This window comes from Neolamprologus brichardi, chromosome 15, assembly GCF_056152115.1.
Source record: "Neolamprologus brichardi isolate AB-2024 chromosome 15, ASM5615211v1, whole genome shotgun sequence".
NCBI classification, from domain to species: domain Eukaryota; kingdom Metazoa; phylum Chordata; class Actinopteri; order Cichliformes; family Cichlidae; genus Neolamprologus; species Neolamprologus brichardi.
In genome coordinates, this window is record NC_142118.1 from 28,091,229 (window position 1) to 28,115,516 (window position 24,288).

The window sequence follows — 24,288 nt, forward strand, 5'->3', positions numbered from 1 at the left end:
TTTCTCACACACACACACACACACACACACACACACACACACACACACACACACCAAATGAAATGCTGTCACGTCGCTTGCCCTCACTCATCCTGTTCTTCTGAAAGCTGACTCATAGTTAAAAGTCAATCATCAGCACAAATGCTGCTTAATGCAAACTCCCTTTGCTTCCATCTGCCGGAGGGATACACACAAACTGCACTCGGCCTAATGCACTAACACACACACACACACGCACAGGGAGGAAGGTTTGGATTTGTGTTCTCACACAGTAGCATATATTTTGATTGTTCACTTCTAAGCCAAGGCAAGCAGGTGACTTCAGTTACTATACAAGAAAAGGGTGACAGACCTAACACCTGTTTCAAATCCTATATTTACCCTTTTATTTTTAAACTTCAGATTTTGAATTCTGCACAGCTTCCCAGGTAAGGTATAAAATGAGACCAGATTCACCTTCTACATAATATGATAGACAGAATTAACAACTGTTCACAGTGGAAGCTTACCTGGGATCACTACAGTCAAAAGACAACTGAAAGTAATTTAAATGTGACAGCACAGCTCTCTTCTGGGACTTACCCACTCTTTTGTGCTTACACACTCACTCATCACTTTGTTAAATATATCTGTTCAACTGTTCATTAATGCAAATATCAAATTAGCCAATCAACTGGCAGCAACTCATTTAGGCATGCTGAGATGGTTAAGACAACCATCTGAAGTTCAACGTGAGCATCTGAATGTGGCAGAACTGTGATTTAAGGGTTCTGTGGGTAAAAACGCCTAGTTGATGTCAGAGGAGAAAAGCCAGAGTACTCTGAGCTAATAAGATAGCAACAGTAACTGAAATAACCACTTTTTTTTCCCAATCAAAGGTATGTAGAAGCATGTCTCACACTCAATATTCACTGATGTGCAGCTGACAAATTAGCAGCAATTGTGTGATGCCATAACGTCAGTGTGGACCAAGAACCCTGGTCCCATCGCCTTGTTGAATCTATGGCATCAAATACTGAATCAGTTTTGAAGTCACAAGGGCTTCCATCCCAGTACCAGCAAGAGATACTTACACAAGCGGACAATGAGTATATGTGGAAAGCATAAGATCCAGAGAGCAGCAGTCAATGACAACAGATATGTATGTCAGCAATGAATGAAGTCAGGCGCTGGGGGTGAAGGTGGGTTGCAAAGCAGCTTGCAGATGTTAAATCGCTTTTAAAGTAGAAGTTACATTCTCCCAAATATGGTGATGCAGAGCTTTATGTTATGTACTTTCATCACATCTTATGTACTCACAGGCATGCCCACACACACCCAGATGCATTGGGAACAATTAGTATATTTCCTGGTAACACAGACATGCAAACTTAAGGACTCGACCCTTACATAACCTGCTCTACATCCCGAACCACCACCAACCTATATGAGGCAACTGACTGCATTACTAGCTGCAAAGTCAACTGAGCTCAACTTTGCAGCCTGCATGAACTAACGCTGCACGCTCAGTTTTATTGCTGGTAATTTAGAAGCTTGATCCAGACAGCTGTGATCTATGATACAGAGAAGAGTTAACAGGTGAATGATTTCAGTGTTTGGCTTCATTATGACTGATTCAGACCTCAAGTAGTACTCAGTCTCAGTTTGGCTGTGATGTGCCTGCAGAGCTCTTCAGCAGCTTACTGGGATTAGCCTGACCAGTAAAAGAGCAAAGAGGTGAAAAGATCAAAGTAAAATCTCTTCCTTCATCAGTGGTATGAATGAAACATGGGTTTCTCCCATTTTCCACTAGCAGAGAGACATAAAACACCAAAGGATGGAAAGATGGAGAGAAAAGAATGATAGAAGGAAAAGGTGGAAGAAAGCGAGCCCATAGAAGGTTGCTCCCTCCTTAACTCCCTTGTCTGCCTGTCACTCACACACTTAAACCGTCCCAGTTCTCACGGTGTCTCAGTTGTGCATTGATGTAATTACAGAAAAACAGAGCAAACCTGGATTCATGGCCAATGAAAGTGCAGCGCAGCCATGTCTCTGAGGATTTCACAATCTTCTCTGGAGGCTTTCCAGATCTACAATAATCTACACTCTGATGAAAAATTAGTCCCTGTGGGATCCTCAGCGCTGCAACAGCATCAGAATATCTTCGGGATTAAAAATAACTCATGATGTCATGGTTGACGGCAGTAAAAGAAGTTTCATCAGGAAGAGGTCCACGTTTTTCATTTATTTTGCAATTTTCTGTGTGATGATGGTCATAGTGCTGGCAGCAAAATGTTAGCAGGGAAGTAGGCACCTGGTGCAATTTGTCAACCAGCAATGTTGGAAGTTATCCTAAAGCCTTTCTCTGTTCTAAATCCATATGTGCTTTATTACTCAGACAGGGAAAGTGCAGAAATAATCCTCTGTGAAAAGGATGACTGCTCCAATCAGCTGCTGTTGAGATGTTTGTGGCAGACCCTGGGTACACATGAAAACACCTACGGGTCACTCCTAAAGCTTCATGATAATTTAATAGTTTGCAAGATTTAATTCCATCTGGTCCTAGAGATTAAACCAAAACACTGCCTGATGGTCAGAACATGAACAGCATGTCCCACTAGCAGGACAGATTATAACAGTTCAAAGACCTTCTGTAGTGGGTCCTTGGAGCCCTTATCCACTGGTAACTACTGTGTTCAACTGCTAAGAATTAGATTTACAATGGTTCTCCCAAAAACACTGCTCACATCACGTGTTATTACTAACAACCACAAGTTATTTAAGATTGTTTTGTGTATTTATCACTCCATTTCTGTCAGAATTACATCTAAAATTGTAAATTACATCATTGTTCTACATGTTTTATATTAGATATTAGTTAAGTTACAGCAAATGGAGTGTTAAAACATTTACACCAACCAATCACTGAATCCAAGCACAGTGGTTAAAAAAACAAAAAAAAAAACAAAAAACATGTCTTGAACTTTTCCCAATACTGGAGGTGATCCAGTGCAGCAGGTTTCCACACTGCTAGCCTCTCCCAAGACTGTAAGCTAAAGAGACTAGGTGATTCACTGGAGAGTACGCCAACTGTCGGGACAATGTGCAGCATAATAAAGGTTATCTTCATCAAGTGACAAGTTCCAAATTCATATATGACAGAAAATAAAAGCAGACTAGTAGCATCTATGCTACAGAAATGTGTTCCCACAGGGACTTTTGTTGTAGGGGTACATTCTGACAAAGAAACATGAACTCCTAGAGATAGTGTAATTTGTCTTGTGTGCTCTCCCTCTGGTGACGGAGGTGTACTTGCTGAATCAGTTCTAATTAGAGCAAAGAGGCAATCTCAGCTCTGCTGTCAGGGTTGGAGTTTGTTTTGTTGTAGTTAAATGCCTCTGCTGGTGTTGATGAATGTCTTTAGGCTCAGAGGATATTCACGCTCTTGACTGGTGCAACTTTTTGCCCAGAAAAGGACATGGGAATCATGACTTTGACGTTTCAGGTTTCCAGCCTGAACATACAGGTTTCAGTGCAGGGCCATCCTTTTGTCTAAGTGCGATAAGTAGCAGTGTGCCAGCAGCTGGACAAACGTATACACAAATGCTAAAATTTATGAACGTAACACACGCACACAGCATTCTTCTAAGAGGGAGATCATGACATTCCTACACAGTGAGCACACCAACTTAAAATATCCCATCTGGAGAGACGTGGTCGTGAAGAGTGTGAATGTGGTTAAATGTGTGTTCTCTTGTATCTGTACGGGAGGGAGCAGAGCGCCTGTAGTCTGTCAGGGGGACACCTTTGAGGTTATGACACAGTGTAGCCTTTCAGCTGATGTCATGTGATAATAATAAGCACATTCCTGTTCAGTGAGAGCAGCTTCTCCCACAGCCGGAACTTCAAGCACACTCACTCTTTCATTAATAACAACAGATGAGGAAATAGCTTTGTCACAAACGCTTTTATGGACGGAGAAATGAGGCTAGTGAAATTCCTTTTAATGTTGATACACAGTCAGTGTGTGTTAATCCATAATATAAAGCAGCCTGTGAATCTGGGTCAGTTTTCAATTAACATTTGCAAATGTAAAATTTTACTTTAGAAACTAATAACTTCTGTTTCCGGTTTAGTTGTCATTCCATAAAATCTTTAATTGCTCCACTCAACTATATTCAAATAAATAGTTTCACAAAATGTATCAAAAAGCACATCTATCCATTCAGCTCATATTCTAATGTGTAAAATTTCCTCATAAGCAGAAGCGAATAGATAGATGGATGGAATTCCATTAAAACCATCCAAACAGCACAAACACAGTGACAGGTTCAGTTCAGTGCCTCTGATTGGCTGTGGATAACAGGCATTACCTGCCAGTCAAAACAGTCACACACAGTTTCAATGAAATTTAAATGGGTGATTTACACCCCAAATAACTTTAACTCTTTTATTTACCAGACTAAACAAGTTATGGTCATGACTGAAATCGGGCATTTTTAAACATGGAGTCTATTAGGACTGATGTGATTTTGGAGCAAGCTTCAAGTGACCGTTGGGGAATAGCAGTTTGCATACTTTGTGTGGTTCAAAAAAATCTTTCCAAAGTTTTTACAGTTTTCTGTCTAGGAGGCAGAGTTCAGTATCTTTTCTCTTTTCCAGAAATCTTTTATGGAATTCCATTCTGGAACTGACAGCGTTTAATAAAGCAGAGTATGTCGTCACTTCCAGGAAACTGATGTAACAACTACCACATTAAATTCCCCTTTGTATACAGTCCTGTCTTATTTCCTGTCTCCAGTGGGTGAATCAAAAAACGAGCTCCCCTTCCCTCCGCATCCCTCTATGCCTCGCAGGGAAACGTCACAGGATTCAAAGCTGTGAAAAGCCTCGTGTACCGTTTAACTGGCGTCTCACTCGCCTCGTGACAAGCGTTGCTGGGAAACCGTCGCTATGCAAGTGTGGGCAGTGGCGCGGCCTGAATCTCGGCATGCACGTATATGCATATACACACACGTTCCTTTCGTCTTTGCAAAAACTTTGAGATACTCAGGAAGTCGGGAAGGATTTGGGATGATATTGAAAACATCAAAAGGCTTACAGTCAAAACTGAGAGGCACGAAACAGAGGGAGAGAGCTGCACAAGCACAATGCAAACAGCTATAGAACAGGATCTGCAGTCAGGCTGTAAGGATCAAAGAACTGCAAATGTTCTCAATAGGAGTTAATATTTTTAGTTAGGCAAGAAGTATTAAAAAAAAATTATAAAGACTACTCCTAATGAACTAAAACTAAATAAAAATAGAAGTGTATATGGTGGAAAAATAGTATAGGTCAAAAACAAATCAGTCTAAAGTGAAAGAAAAAGTTTGAGTCACCATCATGTTCAGCTCCATCAGTTTTGGACAGGAGTCCCTATAGCAGTCGCAGCGTGGAGGCTCTTCCACACCAACCCATCACACAATCATTACACACCGTTTCTGTATTTCCAGCAAGCTCTAACGGACAGTAACTGAGTGACTATTAACCAAATACCTTAGTAATTAATGACAGCAGTCTGCGACACAGCATGACAAAAGCTCGCTGAGAGCGACACTTTCTGAAGCAGCATTTAGGGCCGTCACAAGCTCCCATTTTTACAGCATAATAGGTCCACTTTAACAATGTGAGGAGAAGAAGCCAACAGAATGAGGGCTTCTCCTGCCACTTCTATATTCTTGTTAAACCATGTCATGTTTTTATTATTGACTATAGTGGTTATCCAGAGAGGGAGACGTTTCATTATGTCCCAGAATACTGGAAAACAAAGAAGCTCACATTCTGTCAGCTTTAATCAGATACAGAATAACTAAATAAAGCTAAACTGTGAGCGAATTAACAGAAAAATGTCAGTGTTCATTTAACACTGTATTATATGTATTATGTATAACACAGTTATCTGTAAAGAGAACCTTAACCTTAACCTCTGTGTAACGTCAGCACAATCCGTCCGAGCAGAAGAACACCGGCCGTTTCAGCCGATTTATTTTTGTTTTACTTCATCCTGAATGACGAGTGATTTTATTCACTGGCTGTAGCACTCACTGACCCTGGAAATATTTATCTGTACAGTCCTTCATACTGAAATATTGTATGAATATTTCAATCTGTGGCTTTAAGACATTCGGGTGTTTAAACATCGAGCTGAAAATGATGTCACAATCTGCCTTTGCCATTTTGCCACAAGTGACAACTGCACTGAAACTCCTGGGACACTCAAGTCTGGCAAAATCTGCTGGCCAGCTGGAGTCAGCGGCTTGCTTGATTGGCTCACAGGACAAGGAAGTGTTGTCTGAATGGACAGGAGCCCAGATGGACCATATGGACCTACTCTATGAAGAATCTAGTCCAAATGTGCAATATACACATACACACACTCCATGTGTCATGTGACCCACTGGCAAAAGAGCCCAACCCTGCTATCAAAGCAATCGGTCTTAGAGTTTTGAGTGTGTACTTGCATGCAAAGAGTGTGGATTAATATCCAGCACTGTCATTTGAGAATATCTATGGATATCAGCACTAGTTTGTGAGAGCGCTCGTTTCCACCAGCAGCTGCTGTGCTCTTACCTTCGAGCTCCTTCGCCAACAGCTAACAGAACCCGAGCAGAAACACACATGCATCTTTATCCTCTCCCATACCTCCATCCTCGCTTTCATTCAAGGCGATGCAACACATTTCCTCTTTCGCTCTCTCCCCCAACACACTCGCTCGCTCCCACACAGCACACGGCTATTTATAACACAGCCTATTATTTCCAGCTCGTGTCTTTTTAATCTGAGGGTAGTACCCTGCATTTCTGAACAGGTGGTTCAGCTTCACTTTTTCCCTTAGCTGCAGAATGAATACATGCAACAAATCACTCACTCCTGAAGTGGCATTGTCTGCTTGCTTTCATTCATCTATGTATTCATGAAAAGGAGGAATACTAAGGGGGGGGGGGGGAGACAACAACAAACGTGCATCATTTTCCCCTCCTATCATGTGACTCAGTGGAAAATCCCATCACAGAGATGTTTGGATATTCTGGCCTTTCCACAGTAGAAGGATCTCAGTGTTTGCTTCTCACACAGAGCAGAGACCCACAAGTGAGCAAGACAAAGCCACACTGATGAGTGTGGAATGAGTCTGAATGAACATGTGGTTAACTGAGGAACAAGGTGGATCTCAAAACGAGGCATAGAGGAATTTGGAGAGGGGGAAAGACAATCTCAGTATATCCACACTCTCAATTTCTTTATTCACTCCCAATCTCTATCATTCACACAGCACAAGGCTGAATGATTCCTGATGAACAGCAGAGAGCAAACTGAAATTAAATATTAGCTCCTTTGATGATAGTGATAGTGCAATTATTCATAACAGACATGAAACAGGCTGGATGAGACAAAGGTGTCAAAGACAACTTATAAGACAACATAAAATAAACGTCAGTGAAACTTTTGAGTGGATTCATTTCTTTTTTGTTTAAGTGCTTCCCAATAAAGATTAAAAATAAGATAAATTACAAACAGGGAGTGAAAGATAAAAGATTGAAGGTGGTGAAACACTCTAGCTCTCTCTTCAGCTACTTTAGCCATAGTCTGATGCTATGCTAGCTCTTCTTTGTCATAACCTGACCCCGAACTAGACCCAGAAGAGTTTCCTTAATAATGCTGTAAGATGCTGGCCTATCAAGTTAGTCTACCAGTAGAATAAGAGACAGAACCTCTGTGATTAATCTACATCAAAATGTCAGTAAACTTCCTGCTAGGATTACAAATGTTGAGCAGTGTTTGAGATGTGAACTTGGCCACCTTATCAAGGTTACAGCCAGTAGTCAAGGGAAGCAGCAGAGGCGGTTTCCTAACGTGGAAGAAGTGAAAAGTTGTGAATACTTTCCAAATGCACAGTATAGAGCTCAATGAGTTTGAGCCTGTTGTTGAAATAGGACACCACTGAGGCAACAAGGCTGTTTGTGAAATTTGTTCCCTCAAAAATCCCTCCCTTCTGCAATCAAGTGGTTTTATTACAAAGTGGAAAAGTTTATGAAACACAGCAACTCCTGACCACAGATCAAAGTTATAAAGTTAGAGCCTGGTCGCTAGGTCTGCCACGATTAGTCGACTAGTCACGATTACGTCAATGACAAGTTTAATATTCGACGCATCGTTTAAAGCCTTGTAAGATCCTGAAAGACGCAGGAATAAGTAGTAGGATTTAAGAGTGTAATAACGGATTGAAACAGAAGATGGCAGCACTCCATGTACAAGGATGCCAGCTGCTGTTAAACCCTGAAGAAGAAGAAGCAACTCCGGTATCATAGCTGTGTCCAAATTCAGGGGCTGCATCCTTTGGAGGCCGGATTTGAGGGCCGATTACGTTACAGCGACGCAACGAAGGCTTTCCAAATTCGAAGACTTCTGCAATCCCCAGATTTAAAAAGGATGGGTCGGGCATATCCTTTGTGGCCCAACCTATCCCAGAATTCATAGCACGGCTCAGCCAATTCCAGTTTCCAACAATAGTGGCAGCTACTTAGTTTTAATTTTAATCTTATTATTCTTTCTGGGTCACAAAATAAACTTAACATATTTTCAGGGGAGAATGTAGGTGTGTAAACTTTAAATATCTGCCCAGTTTATCAAGACATCACATATTTGTAAAAGTGCCCCTATGTTTTCGGAGACATCTAGACAGGGTTCAAGGCTCACTAGAGCCTGCGAGATAACTTCGATAACTTAAAACTGTTGTTGTTTGGCTTTTTTCAGTGTTTTATTTGTTCCTGAGTAAATTTGTTTGGCTGAGATTAAAGTTACAGTTTTCACACAGCTGAATAAACATCAAACAGAAAACTGATTAAACAGAAGTGTGAGATGGTAGAGAATTTACTCCAGTGTCCTGTTATATTTTAGATAGCAAGGAGCAGACAGCTGAGTTTATTAAACTCCACTGAGACAATCTGCAAAATTCATTAAAAGTTTAATAAACTATCATCTTGTCTTTATTTTTAGTTTTTAGCACATACCTTAAACACTTCAAGCTGTAGGCTAATGATAGTTATATAAGCGCAGACGCACGCTGATGCAATAAGCTGTACGTTTTACGTCCAATGGATGCATGATCTGATTAGTTGACTAATCGCAAAAATAATTTGTGACTAGTCGACTATCAAAATAGTCGTTTGTGGCAGCCCTAGTGGTCGCAAGTGCTGCAAGAGTCATCAGTGTGCTGCAACTTGATAACTACAGTTTATCAGTCAAACATCCTCTGGCATTAATGTCAGGTGACAGTGCCAACCACTACACCACCATGACAGCACACGTCCTTAACTTTACCTAATTTTAGATGGCCTTAGCTCTCTAGCATTGCTAAAATACTGTCTGAAACCACATCAGTCTTCCTGATGTAAAGCCTTTGCTATGAATATGAGCCATAGTTGATCCCACAGCAACACAAGCTACCTGCTGAAGTTTAGAAAATTTAGAATTAAAAGTCTCAAAAATGGCTTTTAGATTGCCATGGATTAACTACAGGTGTGTCTACAGTCAGATGAAAACCACAAACCTTTTGAGTGATTAGCTGAAGTAGGCAGGATGTACAGTGGAGGTACACAGAGCCAAGACTGAATTCATGTGTTGGACAGTTTGGTCAGATCAGCAAACACTACAAACTGATCCTACAAATTAAAATCCCATGATGACTGTTTCACAGATGTTCCAATAAACAGTCAACAAAACCAGCTGGATCACAGACAGTGGTGTAATGAGGGGATGTAAGAGCCATCTGTTGTTCAAAAAGTAATATTTGTAAACCCAAGAGTCCAAAGCTTGCAGTGAGTTTGTTTCTTTTAATAAAGCAGAAAGGTTAGTACTAATGTGCATTTAATTTTTACACTACTCTCCTCACATCGCCTCTTCTCCCGTCACCGACCCCCTCACTTTTCTCAACCTATGTTCTCTTTGATCCACACATCCTTTGCACACTCTTCCACGGGCTTGACAGTAGCCTCTGTATCATAAGATGACCTCCGTCATGTCTTCACTTGCTGCCTGTCTGTCATCTGCTGCTAAGTGTGGAACGTGACTGGAACTGGGAACAAGAGCAGGGAAGGTAAGGTAAGAAGGAAGAGATCGATGACAGCAGGCAGAGACAAAACGGTAAAAGAGAAAAAGCAATAGGGAAGTGGGGAAAAAAGCAAGAAGAAATGGAGGGGACGCCAGCTGCCAGATTCAAGTTCCCCTCCAACACAATTAGAAGTACTGAGGCCCACTTTTACAGAAATCACTGCACTTTTCCATTTATTTCTAATAATGAGATAAACTAAAACAAGTAAATGGAACCACAGCTAATATAACCAGTTAAAAAAAATTATCTAATATGCTTCCTTCCACTATGGGAAAAAGTTTGGTGGGTGGCCATGTCAAAAACACCATATAGATTATTGCATTTTGCATGTGTCTGCAAGTCTAAGTGTCCTTTGAATTTTGCAGGAATGCAAAGATGATTTTGCAGTATGTTGGAAAAATCTGTCTTAAGCATTACTGGACTTGCTGTGGCAGCCGGTTAAAAAGGTGCATGTAAACAGTCTAAGTAGTCTATGTCAGAAGCACAAATGCAACACAGTTCTAATCAAATTACGAAATCCCCCCCCCAAAACAAACAAACAAACAAAAACAAAACCCGAAAACAAAAACCCCAGTTCAGCCAAAACCCACATTTACTCAATGCCTTCCCTGTCTCACAGTACACAATACTTTAAAATAATGACGTGTTCAGCAGGATTGGAGTTTGGTTATTTGGAGAATCATCACATTTGCAATGTGCTTGAACACCTGGATTGATCATGTTTCAAGTGTTACACATTTCACTTTGATGCCCCTATTTATTTCTCACTTCATTGTTAACTCCACGTTGTTGTAATAAGGTGTTGTTAGTTGACTCATGTGGTGCATTAAGACAAAACTATTAAGACAGCCAAGGCGTATCAAGAATTGCTCTGCCTGTGAGAGCGCTGAACAGGTTCTGAACCTTAGCCAACAGCTGTGCTCCATTAATGCAGCCCTGTGTGTATCCATGTAACTGTGTGTGTAGCTGTTCCATGGTTTCTATATTACCTCAAGAACAAGTGGCCTTGTATGGAGAAGAAAAACAAGGTTTTGTTTGAGTGTATGCGCGCATAAGACTGTATATCCACAGCATTCAGAGGCCTTATGTTACAGCTGAGCTTTGCTGGTGTCACTAAGCACATAAAGATGACAATTGTTTGTTATTCTCTGCCATTACTCATTTTAAAACAATAATACAGCCCAATCTCTGAGCATAGCTACTATTTTACCATTTGTTTATACTTAAATTTGGCCCATGGCTTTAAACTGTTCCCACAGACTGTATCTAAAATATGGACCTCACCCACTGATGAATAATCTTATTTTATTTTCTTGATTTGCCATCACATTGCACGCTCAAACAGAAGTGACTCAATCACAAGAAGGTCTGTTCTAATTCCCACCTTGCTTCATCATTGTTCTAGGCATTAACCGGGGCCTTACAAACTTAACTTACGAAATAATCACCACTGTGTGCAGAAAAATGCATGGTATGTCCTTCAATATCAATCATACAGATTATTCAATAACTTCTGTAACAAAGTAACGACATAACGGCTTGATCAGTATGAGGAGAAGAAGAGAGTGCAGGCAGAGTGGACATTGGTGTCAGAGGTGATCTGTGACAGATGGTAGTGAGACCTCACCAAAGAGAAAGAAGGAAAACTAAAAGTGGCAAAGTGTAAATGTTAGGATTTTCACTGAGTGTGAACAAGATGGACACAATGAGCATGTCAGAGGGACAGATCGGGTTCAGAAACTTGGAGCTACTGTTAGAGAGGCTAGGTGAGATAGTTTGGACATGTGCAGGAGGAGGGAGTCTGGATAATATAGGCAAAAGGATGGCGTAGGAGGAGCTGCCAATCAGGAGGAAAACAGGAAGACATCCATTTCTACCTCTCCTGTTCCTACAGCAGGAATAGGACCTGGTTTACAACTTTGTTGACAAAGATCATGTGTGCATCCTCATTAGATCAGGGGCTTGTGTCAGCATGTGGGAATATAAGCTTTAGGTTTATATCAGCAGTCCCCGACCTTTTTTGCGCCACGTACCGGTTTATGTCAGGCAATATGTTCACAAACTGGGCTTGAGGTGTCACGGATAAATACAACAAAATAAAATCAGTACCAGTACCAAAAAAAAACAAAAAAGATTTACTCATAACACAAGGGAAAAGACCCAGGAAAAGGGAGTTAATGGAGTTAATTAAAAAAAAAATCATGATAAAAACCCTAAAAACCATAAATTTCACACCCAAGTTGAGGCTTGGGTGAACCTCTCGTGGCCTGGTACCAAACAACTCACGGTCCGGGGTTGGGGACCGCTGGTTTATATCATTACTGGTAATTATGTGCCATTATATTCCATGCCATGGTACAGTGTAACACAAATGTAAATGGTAAATGGTAAATGGACTGGTTCTTATATAGCGCTTTTCTACTCTTCTGAGCACTCAAAGCGCTTTACACAACTTGTGCATTCACCCATTCACACCCATTCGCACAAGCACATCTCTCTAAGTGCTTTCTAGATAACATTCACACACATTCATACTCCGATGGATGCATCGGAGAGCAATTTGGGGTTAGTATCTTGCCCAAGGATATTTGGCATGCAGACTAGGGGAAGCCAGGAATCGAACCACCAACCTTCCGATCAGTAGATGACCTGCTCTACCTCCTGAGCTACAGCGCCAAATGTAACAAGTAGTGTGAAGAAGTACTTGCCAGGTAGCGATTAATATCATGTATTACTTATTTTAATACATGATATGTAATGCATTACTTAGTGTTGGACCCTGCATTATGACAGACTTTAAGCATGAAAAGTAGTCCTTACCTCCTCTGCAGGTCCATCTCCTCTGGTGTGGGACCATTCTGAACCTGGGGGCCCTGTCTGGGCAACGTAGGGCCTGTAGAGGGCAACACACACACACACGCACACACACACACACACACACACACACACACACGGCAACTGTTAGACATTCAGCTCACATGATCATTGTTCCAGTAAAAGTCTCTGACCTATCAAAATACAAGGTTTTTAAGGTAACCTGTGCAAAGAGCTGCTAAGAGCAGTTCCTAGTGAAAACAGGGAGATTCTCCTGGTTGCCATAGTAACCAAATTATCTGGCAAAATATCTGCAGTTTATCTGGCTTCTGTAGCTCTCTGGTGGCTTCATGTCCTGTAAAGCCATTTCTGGCAGACACTTGTTATTTGCTAAGAAAGGGAGGTAAATACTCGGAGCTGGACTGAAGCGCCAGGTCTGAGAGAAGAAAGAGAAAAAGCAGCACCAGGAAGAAAAAACAAAACTAGCACCAAAAGGATTTGTGGAATCTTTAACACGCTCACGTTTCATATTCGATCCAAACACGCAAACACTCAGTGCTTCCACTCCAGGTTCAAGTCATTCCACCACCCCACCCTCTTCCTGTAGGAACATTTGGATGCAGAGCAGTTCTCCCTTTCTTCTCTTGTTAACTGAGATGCATCTCAGACTCCCAGGGGGGCTTTGAGCTTTCAGTGTGTCCAGTTAGATTTTTTTTTCCCAAAGGAAACATCATCACAATAAAGAGCAGTGTGAAAAATAACAGGTACTTTAAGCTTAAAATACAAGTAATAAACAATGATGTGAGTCTCTGGAATGAAGTAAATTCAAAGTGTAGATGGTGGAAATCACAGAATTAGCCCTGTTTCATTTGAAACGCTGAATTTAGAACATCCAGTCATTTTTATAAAAGCTCAAAACCTTCTGAACAGAAACCAGCCATTTTTGTAACCAAGCAGGTACAGCAGGTGTGTGTGAGAGTGTGTGTTTGTGTGTTTTGTATACAGACAAAGCAATAGGAACTAGTCAGAATCATGCGGGCCGAACTGAAGACAAACACAGTTTTCTAAGAATCTGCCAAGTCTGTCTGACAGTGACCTATAGGGATGGGTACCGGTATCCGGTGCCATGATGGCACCGGTTCTGACATAAACGGTAGTAACCAGACCGAAAAGCAGCGCACATTTCGGTGCTTTATTTCGGTGCTTTATTTCGGTGCTTTTTTGTTTCCTGAGCTGTGATACACTTTAGATTCTAGGCAATCGTTTTACTTTTCCGAGGATAGTAGGCGGGTCCAGGTATGTAAGTTCTTTTAGAGCAGAGCTACAGATTAAAAATGCCCAAGGCGAAGCGGTCAAAAGTCTGGCTGTACTTCACAGCAAAATATGCAAACTCAGCAGCCTGCAACAAGTGCTTTTGGCTGATACTGTGATACTGTCAAAGAAGGTAACACCTCAAATCCGATGAAACACCTGGCGTTTTTTTAAAAGCCGAGAAATGGGCCGTATTTGATAGCTTGCTGCGAGACCTCACACCGTGCACATCTACTGCGGCGTGGTGCCTATTATCGACCCGGAGTTTGTAACATCTCCCAAAAACCCGAAGAGTAGAGTCCTGGCCCCTAGCCCTGCCAGTGTAGCAGAAATGATGACGGATGATGATGACAACAGCAGCCGTTCTTCTCTGCGTGAGTAGCTTAATGTTGTTTGTGTGTAATTTACTTTGAGTAGGCTAACCATGTTATTACATTAATGCATGTAAGGTGAACTAGCAAACATCACCATAGCTACATGCGGCTGTCTTCTTGTTTGATGGCAGATGCTCCCTTCACCCTGGCCAAAAAGGCTAAAATGACCAAAGAAAAAGTGGAAAACAGTTAAACATGACAGGTTTTTGGACAAAGTTTGGGTTTTTTCCATTGTTTAAGCACTGCTTCCAGCCAAGAGTGATACCATATATGCCCCATAGCTGCAGAAAAGGCTAACATTGTTATCTTTTTACAAAAAAAAAACAAACAGCTGAACATGAGAGGTTTTTGGACCAATTTTGTGTTCTCCATTCTTTAAGCACCGGTTTGGCACCGGTATCGGATAAAACCTAAACGATACCCATCCCTAGTGACCTATTGTGCTTTTATTCTTGGAAGTAGTGTTACATTACAAATACAGTTTGAAATGATCTGCGGTAATTTTAAAACGACTCAATATCAGTGCAGCACCATGGGTCAACTGTATTACGACGCGGCTGGGGGGAAACGTGGAGCATCACAAATGTGATTCCTGCAAGGAAGGATCAGTTGGATTATTATTGATCTTTTGAGGGGTAACATCAGCACCTAACCAAAAAGGCTAAATCTTTATAACTATGAGGACTGCTTTTTTAAAGAAGATATTTATGACTTGTACAAAATGAGTAATCTAGCTCTTCTAGACAGTAAACATCTGTTCACACAACAACAACACAGAACAAGGTCTGATTGGAATAAGCAAGTCGGTCTTGTTAGATCCCATCTCCAGTCTAACACCAATGGCCGTCGGCCACCGAAAACTTCAATATTAATAAAATGCAGAAGAAAATGAACAGCATCCCCCACAGGCAGGGAGCTGTGAACACAGTATGCAGCATCTGCAATTGCAAGCAGGTTTTGTCTGATTGGCTGCCCCTTATAAATGGGAAGTAGGTGGGTCTTCTGTGCCCAGAGCCATAGCTGTGTGCCTGAAATGGCCAAATGATGGCCTCTCTGTGACTTCATACAGATCTGAGAGTGAAAAATAGAACATTTTTTAATTGTTGTTAAAAAAAAAAGTAAAACAAATCCTGCATGAGTGAAACACTGACAGCTCTGTGTACTTTACACTCACTAATGAGCTAACTTTTACCTAAAGATGAGCATTAGTCAGAAGGACCAAAGTGGTACTGTGTACATAAAACACACACAGAGCAATGAGAAGCTTCTGGATCTGCAAGGAGCCGAGCAGGGAGCAGATTTGAGCGTAATTAGTATTCAGCCAAGTCCTGACCGTATCAACAGACCAAGACAGAAAGATAAAAGGGGCTGAATCTGGGCTGCAACCAGGCTCATGACTGCATCTGAATACCAACGTGCTCACACACATTGCCTCTACTTAACACTACCATTGGTATTGACAGCAGCTACTTTTCCCACAAGGGGAGAATACGAGGTTTGCCACGTCTGTGTCAAAGCAATCAGAGCACAGGAACAACAGCTCTCTTTATGTTACTTCCTTTTCTTCCACTGACCTTATCTCAGCTTTTTTGTTCAATTTCAGACTTTTAGGTCATCTGCAAGAAATGGTGAAGGATTTTCTATCACCATAAAAGGCCACTTGACAAAAGAGTATCCAAGCAGAAATAGCCAAATATTTGGAATACAGATTATCGAGTTAAAAGGGGAGGTATGAGTCAGCGTGGTGCCATTAAGGCCTTCATTTATCAGTCGTAAATACTAGCTGTGAGTTTTGAGGACAGGTCCATAACATAGAAAACAAAAAACCTACTTGATTAAAATATGACTGATCTCCCCTTCAAGGTAATCTACTAAACACTTCCATTTTAAGACGTTAAATCAAAACTGTGACCCTTCAGCTTGATTCATTTTTTCCATTTTCCAGAAAGCAAAAAACACAATGGAGGCAAAAAAAAAGAAAAGAAAAAAAGCTGTCCGCAAGAGATGGCCCAGAACGCAGTTCAGATCATTCACATAATTTTATGTGAGTGTTCTCCCAAAGACAACTCAGGGTGTTACAGTAGAAGCTTGGATTGCCACAAACACCCAAGTGGAAGACTGTGGGCATGGACAAAATCCTTTGGGGTGCTCAACTGGATGGGATCTGGGAAATGTGCAGAATGTGCCAGTGCCTTGGGCTTTGGTTCAAATTATCATGAGATGCTCCTGTGCAGTTTGTGTGTTGTGATGGAGAGCCGCGTCTATCTGGGGAAAACTGCTGCCTTCAGGGAACCCCTTTTCTATGGAAGTACAAATGTACTCAGTTATTCGTTTTAATTCTGCACTGTCACAACACGTAACACTGATATATTCACCTACATCCAAGTTATCTGATATTTACGACACTGTTTTTGTTACCTTTTTGTAAGTTGATTATATAAAGCAAAGAAAGTTTTATTTTTAATTAAATTCCATTAGGCATTTGAATTTTTTAAATTTCTAAATCTTCCAATTTAGCTTTCATATTTGTGAGGAAACGCTGGTTTTACTACAGGATTTCAATAGCTGGATAAATTATAGAGAGTTGAGTCTTTATTTACGGACTTAGAAATGAGATATGTAGATTCCAATTTAAAAATTATTTGTTTGAAAGAAAACTTTTTAGCATTCATCTGGTGCCAGTTTATTACCAAAGAAAAAGAAGAAACCTTGGCTCAGCTAGCTAATGCTACCACACCCTGTCATCTACACACAGACACAGACAATCATACGCTCTCATATTTACACTTATGGGGAATTTAGAGTTACCAATAACCTAACCCCACTAACTGCATGTCTTTGGACTGTGGGAGGAAGCCGGAGTACCTGGAGAGAATTCACGCCAACACAGAGAGAACATGCGAACTCCACACAGAAAGGCCCTGGCCCGATGATGGAATTGAACTCAGGACTTTCCTGCTGTGAGGCAACAGTGCTAACCGCCCTGCCACCCCAATTTTTGAACCTCTTATTTTTATTCATGAATTTAAAACAGGCTAACACAGAGTGACCATTCACCATCACAACAGCAGCCATTTGTTATATTGGCTAACTGAAGTTATATTAGTAACTTCAGTATCAAGTTTATCAGTCAGATATGTTTTGCTAGTTTAGTCCCTGGTAAATGGATCTGCAGACCCAGATGGATGCACTGGGGCTACAGTACCTTGTCCAAAGGGCTACAGCTGGCCCTGAAGACGACATGGCAATGTGCTCATCTCAGGAGGAGGAAGCAGGTTTCTTTCCCAAACATATACAGTCGATATGAAGTGCTACTGATGTTGATTTGATTCAGGTAACAGAAGGAATACTTTGAGGATATCCAGTGGAAGTGGGGCATAGCTGACTTATCCCTAAGGCTGATCTCACAGATTATTGCCAAATAAATAAGTGAATTCAAACAAACACACACACACACACACACACACACACACACACACACACAAATAAAACCCACAATCCAGGACACACTAGGGAGTTTGTGTCTCAGCTGGCCCAGGAACGCTTTAGTGCACCCCCCCCCCCAAAAGGAGCATGAGATAGAGGCTGGGGAGAGGAAAGTCCAGGCAACTACGCTGCCCGTGACTTGGACCACAACATCTATAATCTATATCAATTTAATTATTTATTTCAAGTTTGCTCATTCCAAATTTGAAGCTGTTTACAATGTTAGCAACTTGCAACTCAGTAAATGTTTAATAAGTTACAGAAATAAAATGAAGTTATACGGATGCGAGTTCCTGCATATTTTTATAGGGAGAAGAAGAAAAGAGAAGAAAAAGAAGAATCACGTCTTGCACCAAAAACAAGAATCAAGTCTTTGAGGAATAACGTTTAAATGCAGAATTCAAAGTGACAAAGGTTTTGGCTTTAAAATTTCAAGTTCTCTGAACATCATCTTAGTTTTGCAGCTGAACAGAGCATGTCTGTCGGTGTTTTTGGTGAACTAGATGTGTAGACGTGGTTTCAATATTTATATAAGCTACTTTTTTGAAACCCTGGTGTAGCAAAAACCCTCAGAGGGAAGCTGTGAATCAGCGGACTGTTTAAAAAAAAAAGAAAAAAAAAGGTGTGGTCCCTCTGTGATGTGTGCTGACTGTAAACCACAGATGAGGGAATTACTCACTGACAGCACATATCAGGTCTACAAAATACACTCTTTATCAAATATTTATATTTTCCAGGGACATTAACAGAGCACCCAAAAATAAATACAATTATTAACAATAAAAAAAACCCTTTTAAACAGCTAAATGCATACCTGTAAACGTAAAAATAATCCCTAGATATGGATGCAGTCCTTAAACATCTTTATCTTTTCTAATGCCTCACAAGAATGGCTTCATGGGGTTTTTTTGTGATTTTGTATGAAACTACAGTACAACTTCGTGCTTTTATTCTGTAAGTGCATGCAACGTCACTGTAAATGCATCGGATCCTAGTGTATACAGTGGTCCCTCGTTTACGTTCCAATAATAACCTGCGATAGGTGAAATCCACAAAGTAGCCAACTTTATTTTTTTACAATTATTATAGACGTTTTAAGGCTGTAAAACCCCTCACTACACACTTTATACACTTTTCTCAGACATCCATGAACATTTTCACACTTTTCTCTCTTGTTTAAACACTCTCAAAGTTCAAACCTTCGTAGTCCAGTATTATAGAATGAAACCAAAGGCACCCAGAGGTGACTTTGACGGTGCAAAATGTTTCGTCGACATTGTTGTGTTTGTTGGGGAGAAAACTTACAAACATACAGTACAGCACTTCAGAGTCACACTACTAGCGATGGAAGATTTATGTAAATTTGTGTAAAGCTGAACGCAATCTGTACATACAGGAGACACAGCTCGAGATTGATTGACAATGGCCTACAGCCAATCAGGACACAGAACACAATGTGCTGTAAAAAACAAACAAACAAACAAAAACAAACCATGGAAAATTGCACAAAAGAATATCCACAAAACAGCAAGGCCGCGAAAGGTGAACCGCATCAAAGAGAGGGACCACTGTATTTATGAGAGATGTGAGTTTGCTAGTCCTGAGCAGGAAATGCAGATCACCTCCTAAATATTTATTTGTTGAAGTCACACATGAAGACGAAAACATGTGCTTAGTTTTTAGAGAGCAGGTTGCTGTGAGGATTACTTAGAATCGCCATTACAAGACTAAACACACAGAAATACAGGAACCTTACAGATGCAGAGTAGAGAGAGACAGCTGAAGGACTGCTAGCAAACCTGCAAACACAAGGACTTTTTAACCAAGCTTTATACATCCATTTACCATAAAACTAGCTAAAAACTGTAATCCATTCTTTGATGGTGGCTGCTGCAGTAAAAAGAAGAAAGAGAAAAAAGAAGCAAGAATATGCCCCTCTCCAGGTAACAAGATACATCGGGGCTACTGTGGGAACTTGAGCGCCTCAGTTGGAAAACAAAGCAGGCAATTTTGACTTTTCCTCCTGTTTATTTGTGTAATAAATGCAATAGTCTGAGAGCTGGCAGCCATGTACTGAATGAAAGAGGCTACTACAGGAAGTCATTTGTTCAGAGGTAACATGCCTGGATAGGCTCAGCTGAAAACTGGCATGATACCTGGCATGATACCTAATGTTGATTCTAAAACTAGAAGACACCTGATTTTATAATTGAGAAAATAACTACAGGAGTTAGAAAGAGTGGCTAAGGTGTGACTTCAGATTCTGATTTATGTAAAAAGCACAAAGCAGAGAGCGTCCTTAGATTGTTGATAAATATCACAGAGGGGGGAAAGGATTAGCACAAGCTAACATGGTTTGTGTGTGTTACCATCAGGATCCCAAAACTGAATATCAAAAACTAACACAGAAAATAGATGCAGCTTAGCACTTAAATAACAAAAACAATGCTCTTAAAGCTACAGTGCCTTAAAAAAAAGAAGAAGAAGAAAAAAGAAAACACTTCAGAGACACTTTAATCCCTGAACATCAACATTGTGTACTGATTATCCCCAGCACAAAGTAAATCTGAAAGAGACTGATACAGAGCACTTTTTTGTAACCACCTCTGCATGTAGCTATCCATTTACTGTGATCCAAATCATCTCATCTTATTACCATGATGATTTCCTTCTAGTCCAGTCTTGAAATATTATCAAATGAAGGCAGTCTATATCAGCAACTGCAACTGCTGACATGGTCCCTTGTCTCCATCTTCCACTGCCTGTGGGTGTAATTGTGTTACTGTCTGCTCTAATAGAGCTTATGTGCTAATGACAAGACTCAGGCAGCAGCCTAGCAGGGCAACAGCCCCGAAAGCTGCTCAAGAGGGATGACTTTAAATCAAATCACCGGGTCAGACGCTCATTTAGGCCTCGTTTTCTCATTAGACCAAGCTTTTTGTTACTGTATCTTAGTATTTAACTATTTAGCACAAGGAAGGATCACAACACCAAACCTGCCGGTGCTCGGAATGCTTTCTCAAAACACAGCCAGCCTCCCTTCTTGTCAAATGGATCGTCTCCAGAGAGCTGAAGTGATCCAATGACCCCAGACAACAGCACTTGGGAAAGGTTGGGAAAACAGGCAGAGCAAAGAGTAAAGCCAAAGACAAGTAGGAGGTTTAACAAAAAAAAAGAAAAGAGAAAAAAAAGCAGTATATCATCAGATCACCATCACCATCAAGGTCTAAAACACTTTTTTGGAAACGAGAGTATTTGCAATGTGTCATCTCAGCAGGAGTACAAGGGAGATAATAGTTTATAGGAGATAACAGAAAATCTATAATTGCCATCCACTCACAAATCTGATAAATAACTTTTCTTGAGCAACCTTGAAATGTCCTGCAGATACACACAAGTACAGTAGCCACTGACGGCCATCACTTTTGTATACCTACATGAGGGCAGCGTCAGTGTGGGCCTCCTCTGGCAGCAAACGTAGCGCCACAGTCCGTGTGAGGCCCCGTCTGAACCGTTGCCAGGCCTCAGAGTCACTACCACCCTGCTGCCAGCTCCTCTTGTACAGTCCTGGGACGTCACATATAAAACCATAGCTCGGGCTCTCCAGAGTTTCCTCTGTCAATTCCTTGTACCTTAGCTATGCAGTGCCCACAGTGCGGGAGGTTTCTAACGCAGACTGATGCTTACGAGCAAAAGTTCCATCAAAAGAAGACTCCTTTTAATAAAATAGCAGTGGCACAGGTTCTTTATTCTCTGTAGTCTGATGTCCTGATATCCCAATATCCGGACGGTGCAACTTTAAAAATGATGCTGGAATGCTGGGTGTGGTTTCTCTTTGTGCCAGTTCTCCAACAGATTAGAATTGATGGAAACAAAAGGAAGAGGGGAGGGAGGGATATAAAGTAGGAGGGAGGGATGAGCATAAGAGGGAGTGAGAGAGAGCAAAACTGCTGGAGATTCAGAGTGAGTAGAAAGAAACTGATGGGACATAAAAGGAAGATAAAGAGGCCAAAGGAAAAGAAATAGACCGGGTGTTGTGTACGTAATGTGGTACGATGGATTCCCTACCTGATGGGTTGGTCCACCGGTTTGTACTTCCTGGATCTAATCTATTATTTATGCACTGGATACAGAGAAGGACACATGCTGCCGTTCTCAATATCATTACCAGCATGTGCATGGGGAGGTAGAGGGACTGAAACTCCATGGTTTGTCGTTTCACATAAATGTAGAATACCTAAATTATTCATTCAGATGACAAGAAATGGCATCAAACAGAAAGGCTTAGTTCACCTAAGTTAGAACACCATATAATGTCTAGACCTACAGACAGAGTGGGTTTTATTATCCTGAGACTTACTGTGTTATTCTTCTGTGAAATTCTCAAACGGACTAGCCACAGAAAAAAAGTGTAACAATTAGAAAGCGCCCTTTGAGCAAGCACCTAGCAACAGTGGGAAGGAAAAACTCAGTTTTAACAGGAAAAAAAACCAGGCTCAGGGAAGGGCAGCCATCTGCTGCGACTGTTCAGGGAGGGTGACTCCATGTAATTCCTGCACACCGAGCTCACACTCAAGCCCTAAAAACCATCCAAATAATATTTATAATCGATAAACAACAGTATTTATAGCCTGTTGTCTGAGCCTGGAGTAGAATAAACATCAGTCTCAGTTCTCCCGGACATCAGTCTGAATACAGTCCAAACACCACTTTCAATATACTAGAAGATTTTTTGTTAGCCCATAATAAAAATAAAAATAATAATCAGAAATGCACATATTAACGTTCTGGGCAGACAGAAACATCAATGTTTAAAAGTAGTTTGGCTTGTAGTCAGTAGTGATATTAATATTTCCCCCCCAAGCACTTGCTTATGATGTTTTGTTGCTATTTATTCACACACTTTGTGTCTGAGGAAAAAAAAGATACTGTTTTTAGTTCTATTGGTGAATGCCATTTAATGATCATTTACCAACGACAGTATCAGCCAAGCATCAGTACGGCTGCATCCCTGCTATGAACCAAGGTAACTGAAAGACAGGTAAGTCCGCTATTTTCTTCCATTGTGTTGGAGGCAGAAGTTTCAGAATGATGGATGAGAAATTGTGCAAACAAGATTAAAACAGCTTTTTTGCTTGCTGGAAATGCAACTCTAGTCTGACAACAGTCTGACCTGAGGATGACAGGGTCTGCACAGGACGGGGGTGCAGCATGGACTACAAGTCTACAATTAAGCTGGTACTAAACCAAGGTGATGTATTACTGGAAACAAACTATTTTTTGAATCAATGACATCGTAACGATATTATTTTTGAGCTCACAGGAATTGAATATTTCAGTCCTTTCTGATGTTTTATAAATCATTTATAATTTATAGAATATACTTCATTTTATTGACCAAAAAAATAACAGCTGATTAAACCTCAATTTAAAAAAAAAAAAAAAGAGCTTGGACACGTCGAAAAGTGATCACTGGTTGTTTTTTTTGTTTTTTTTTTCGGGGGGGGGGGGGGGGGGGTTTAAAGTCAGGTTGAGCAAGCTTAAACTTTTTTGGTTCTATCCTCCACGTCTCATCAGAAATGAATATGGTGATTACCTTTAAAAAAACCTTAGCATTAGTTATCGGAGCTATCTAATATGATCTGGACACAAAACACAAAAGTAAAGGGGGGAAAAAAAAGGTGAGATGAAACAAAAGAGGCAGATTGACTGTCAGGATGAATGAAATGAGTAGACGGCCTCATTCTACTTTGTTTTACCCTCTGAGCCATTTTTTTTAAACTGGCAGAAAAACAAGCCGTCATCAAACCTCGCAACCATCCCGTTTATACAAGTGAGGAGCTGACACTGTCAACTGCCAACAGGTCAAGGTATTTCTGTAGTGTATGTGTCTGCAGTGGAGGAGCATTTATTCACTTCATTTCTCTATAAACATGTACATCTGTCAAACCCTTAGGCACCAACATGCTAAAAAGCACACGGGGTTATAAATAATCTATGAAGCTCCGAGTTTCTGCTTTGGTACACACTTTGATCCACAGAGCCTTACGGTGTCACGAGGTCCTACATTTTTTAGCACACATGGCTACAGGGAGAACCAAAGCCAACAGCGTGTTAAGATACAGTCAGAGACACACTGCCCTGGAAAACTGAATGAAATTCGAAATTGAAACTGCC

At 40.8% G+C, this 24,288-nt stretch overlaps 1 protein-coding gene across 4 annotated transcripts in view; it reads right to left on the reverse strand.

The window, feature by feature from the left end:
* Positions 1-24,288, reverse strand: part of enah (ENAH actin regulator) — a 130,247-nt gene that overhangs the window by 22,868 nt on the left and 83,091 nt on the right. For all 4 annotated transcript variants that reach the window (XM_035910101.2, XM_035910100.2, XM_035910099.2 and 1 more), the window contains one exon: positions 12,947-13,019. In XM_035910101.2, coding sequence (XP_035765994.2) covers positions 12,947-13,019 — 73 coding nt within the window. The remainder of the gene's footprint in view (positions 1-12,946; positions 13,020-24,288) is intronic.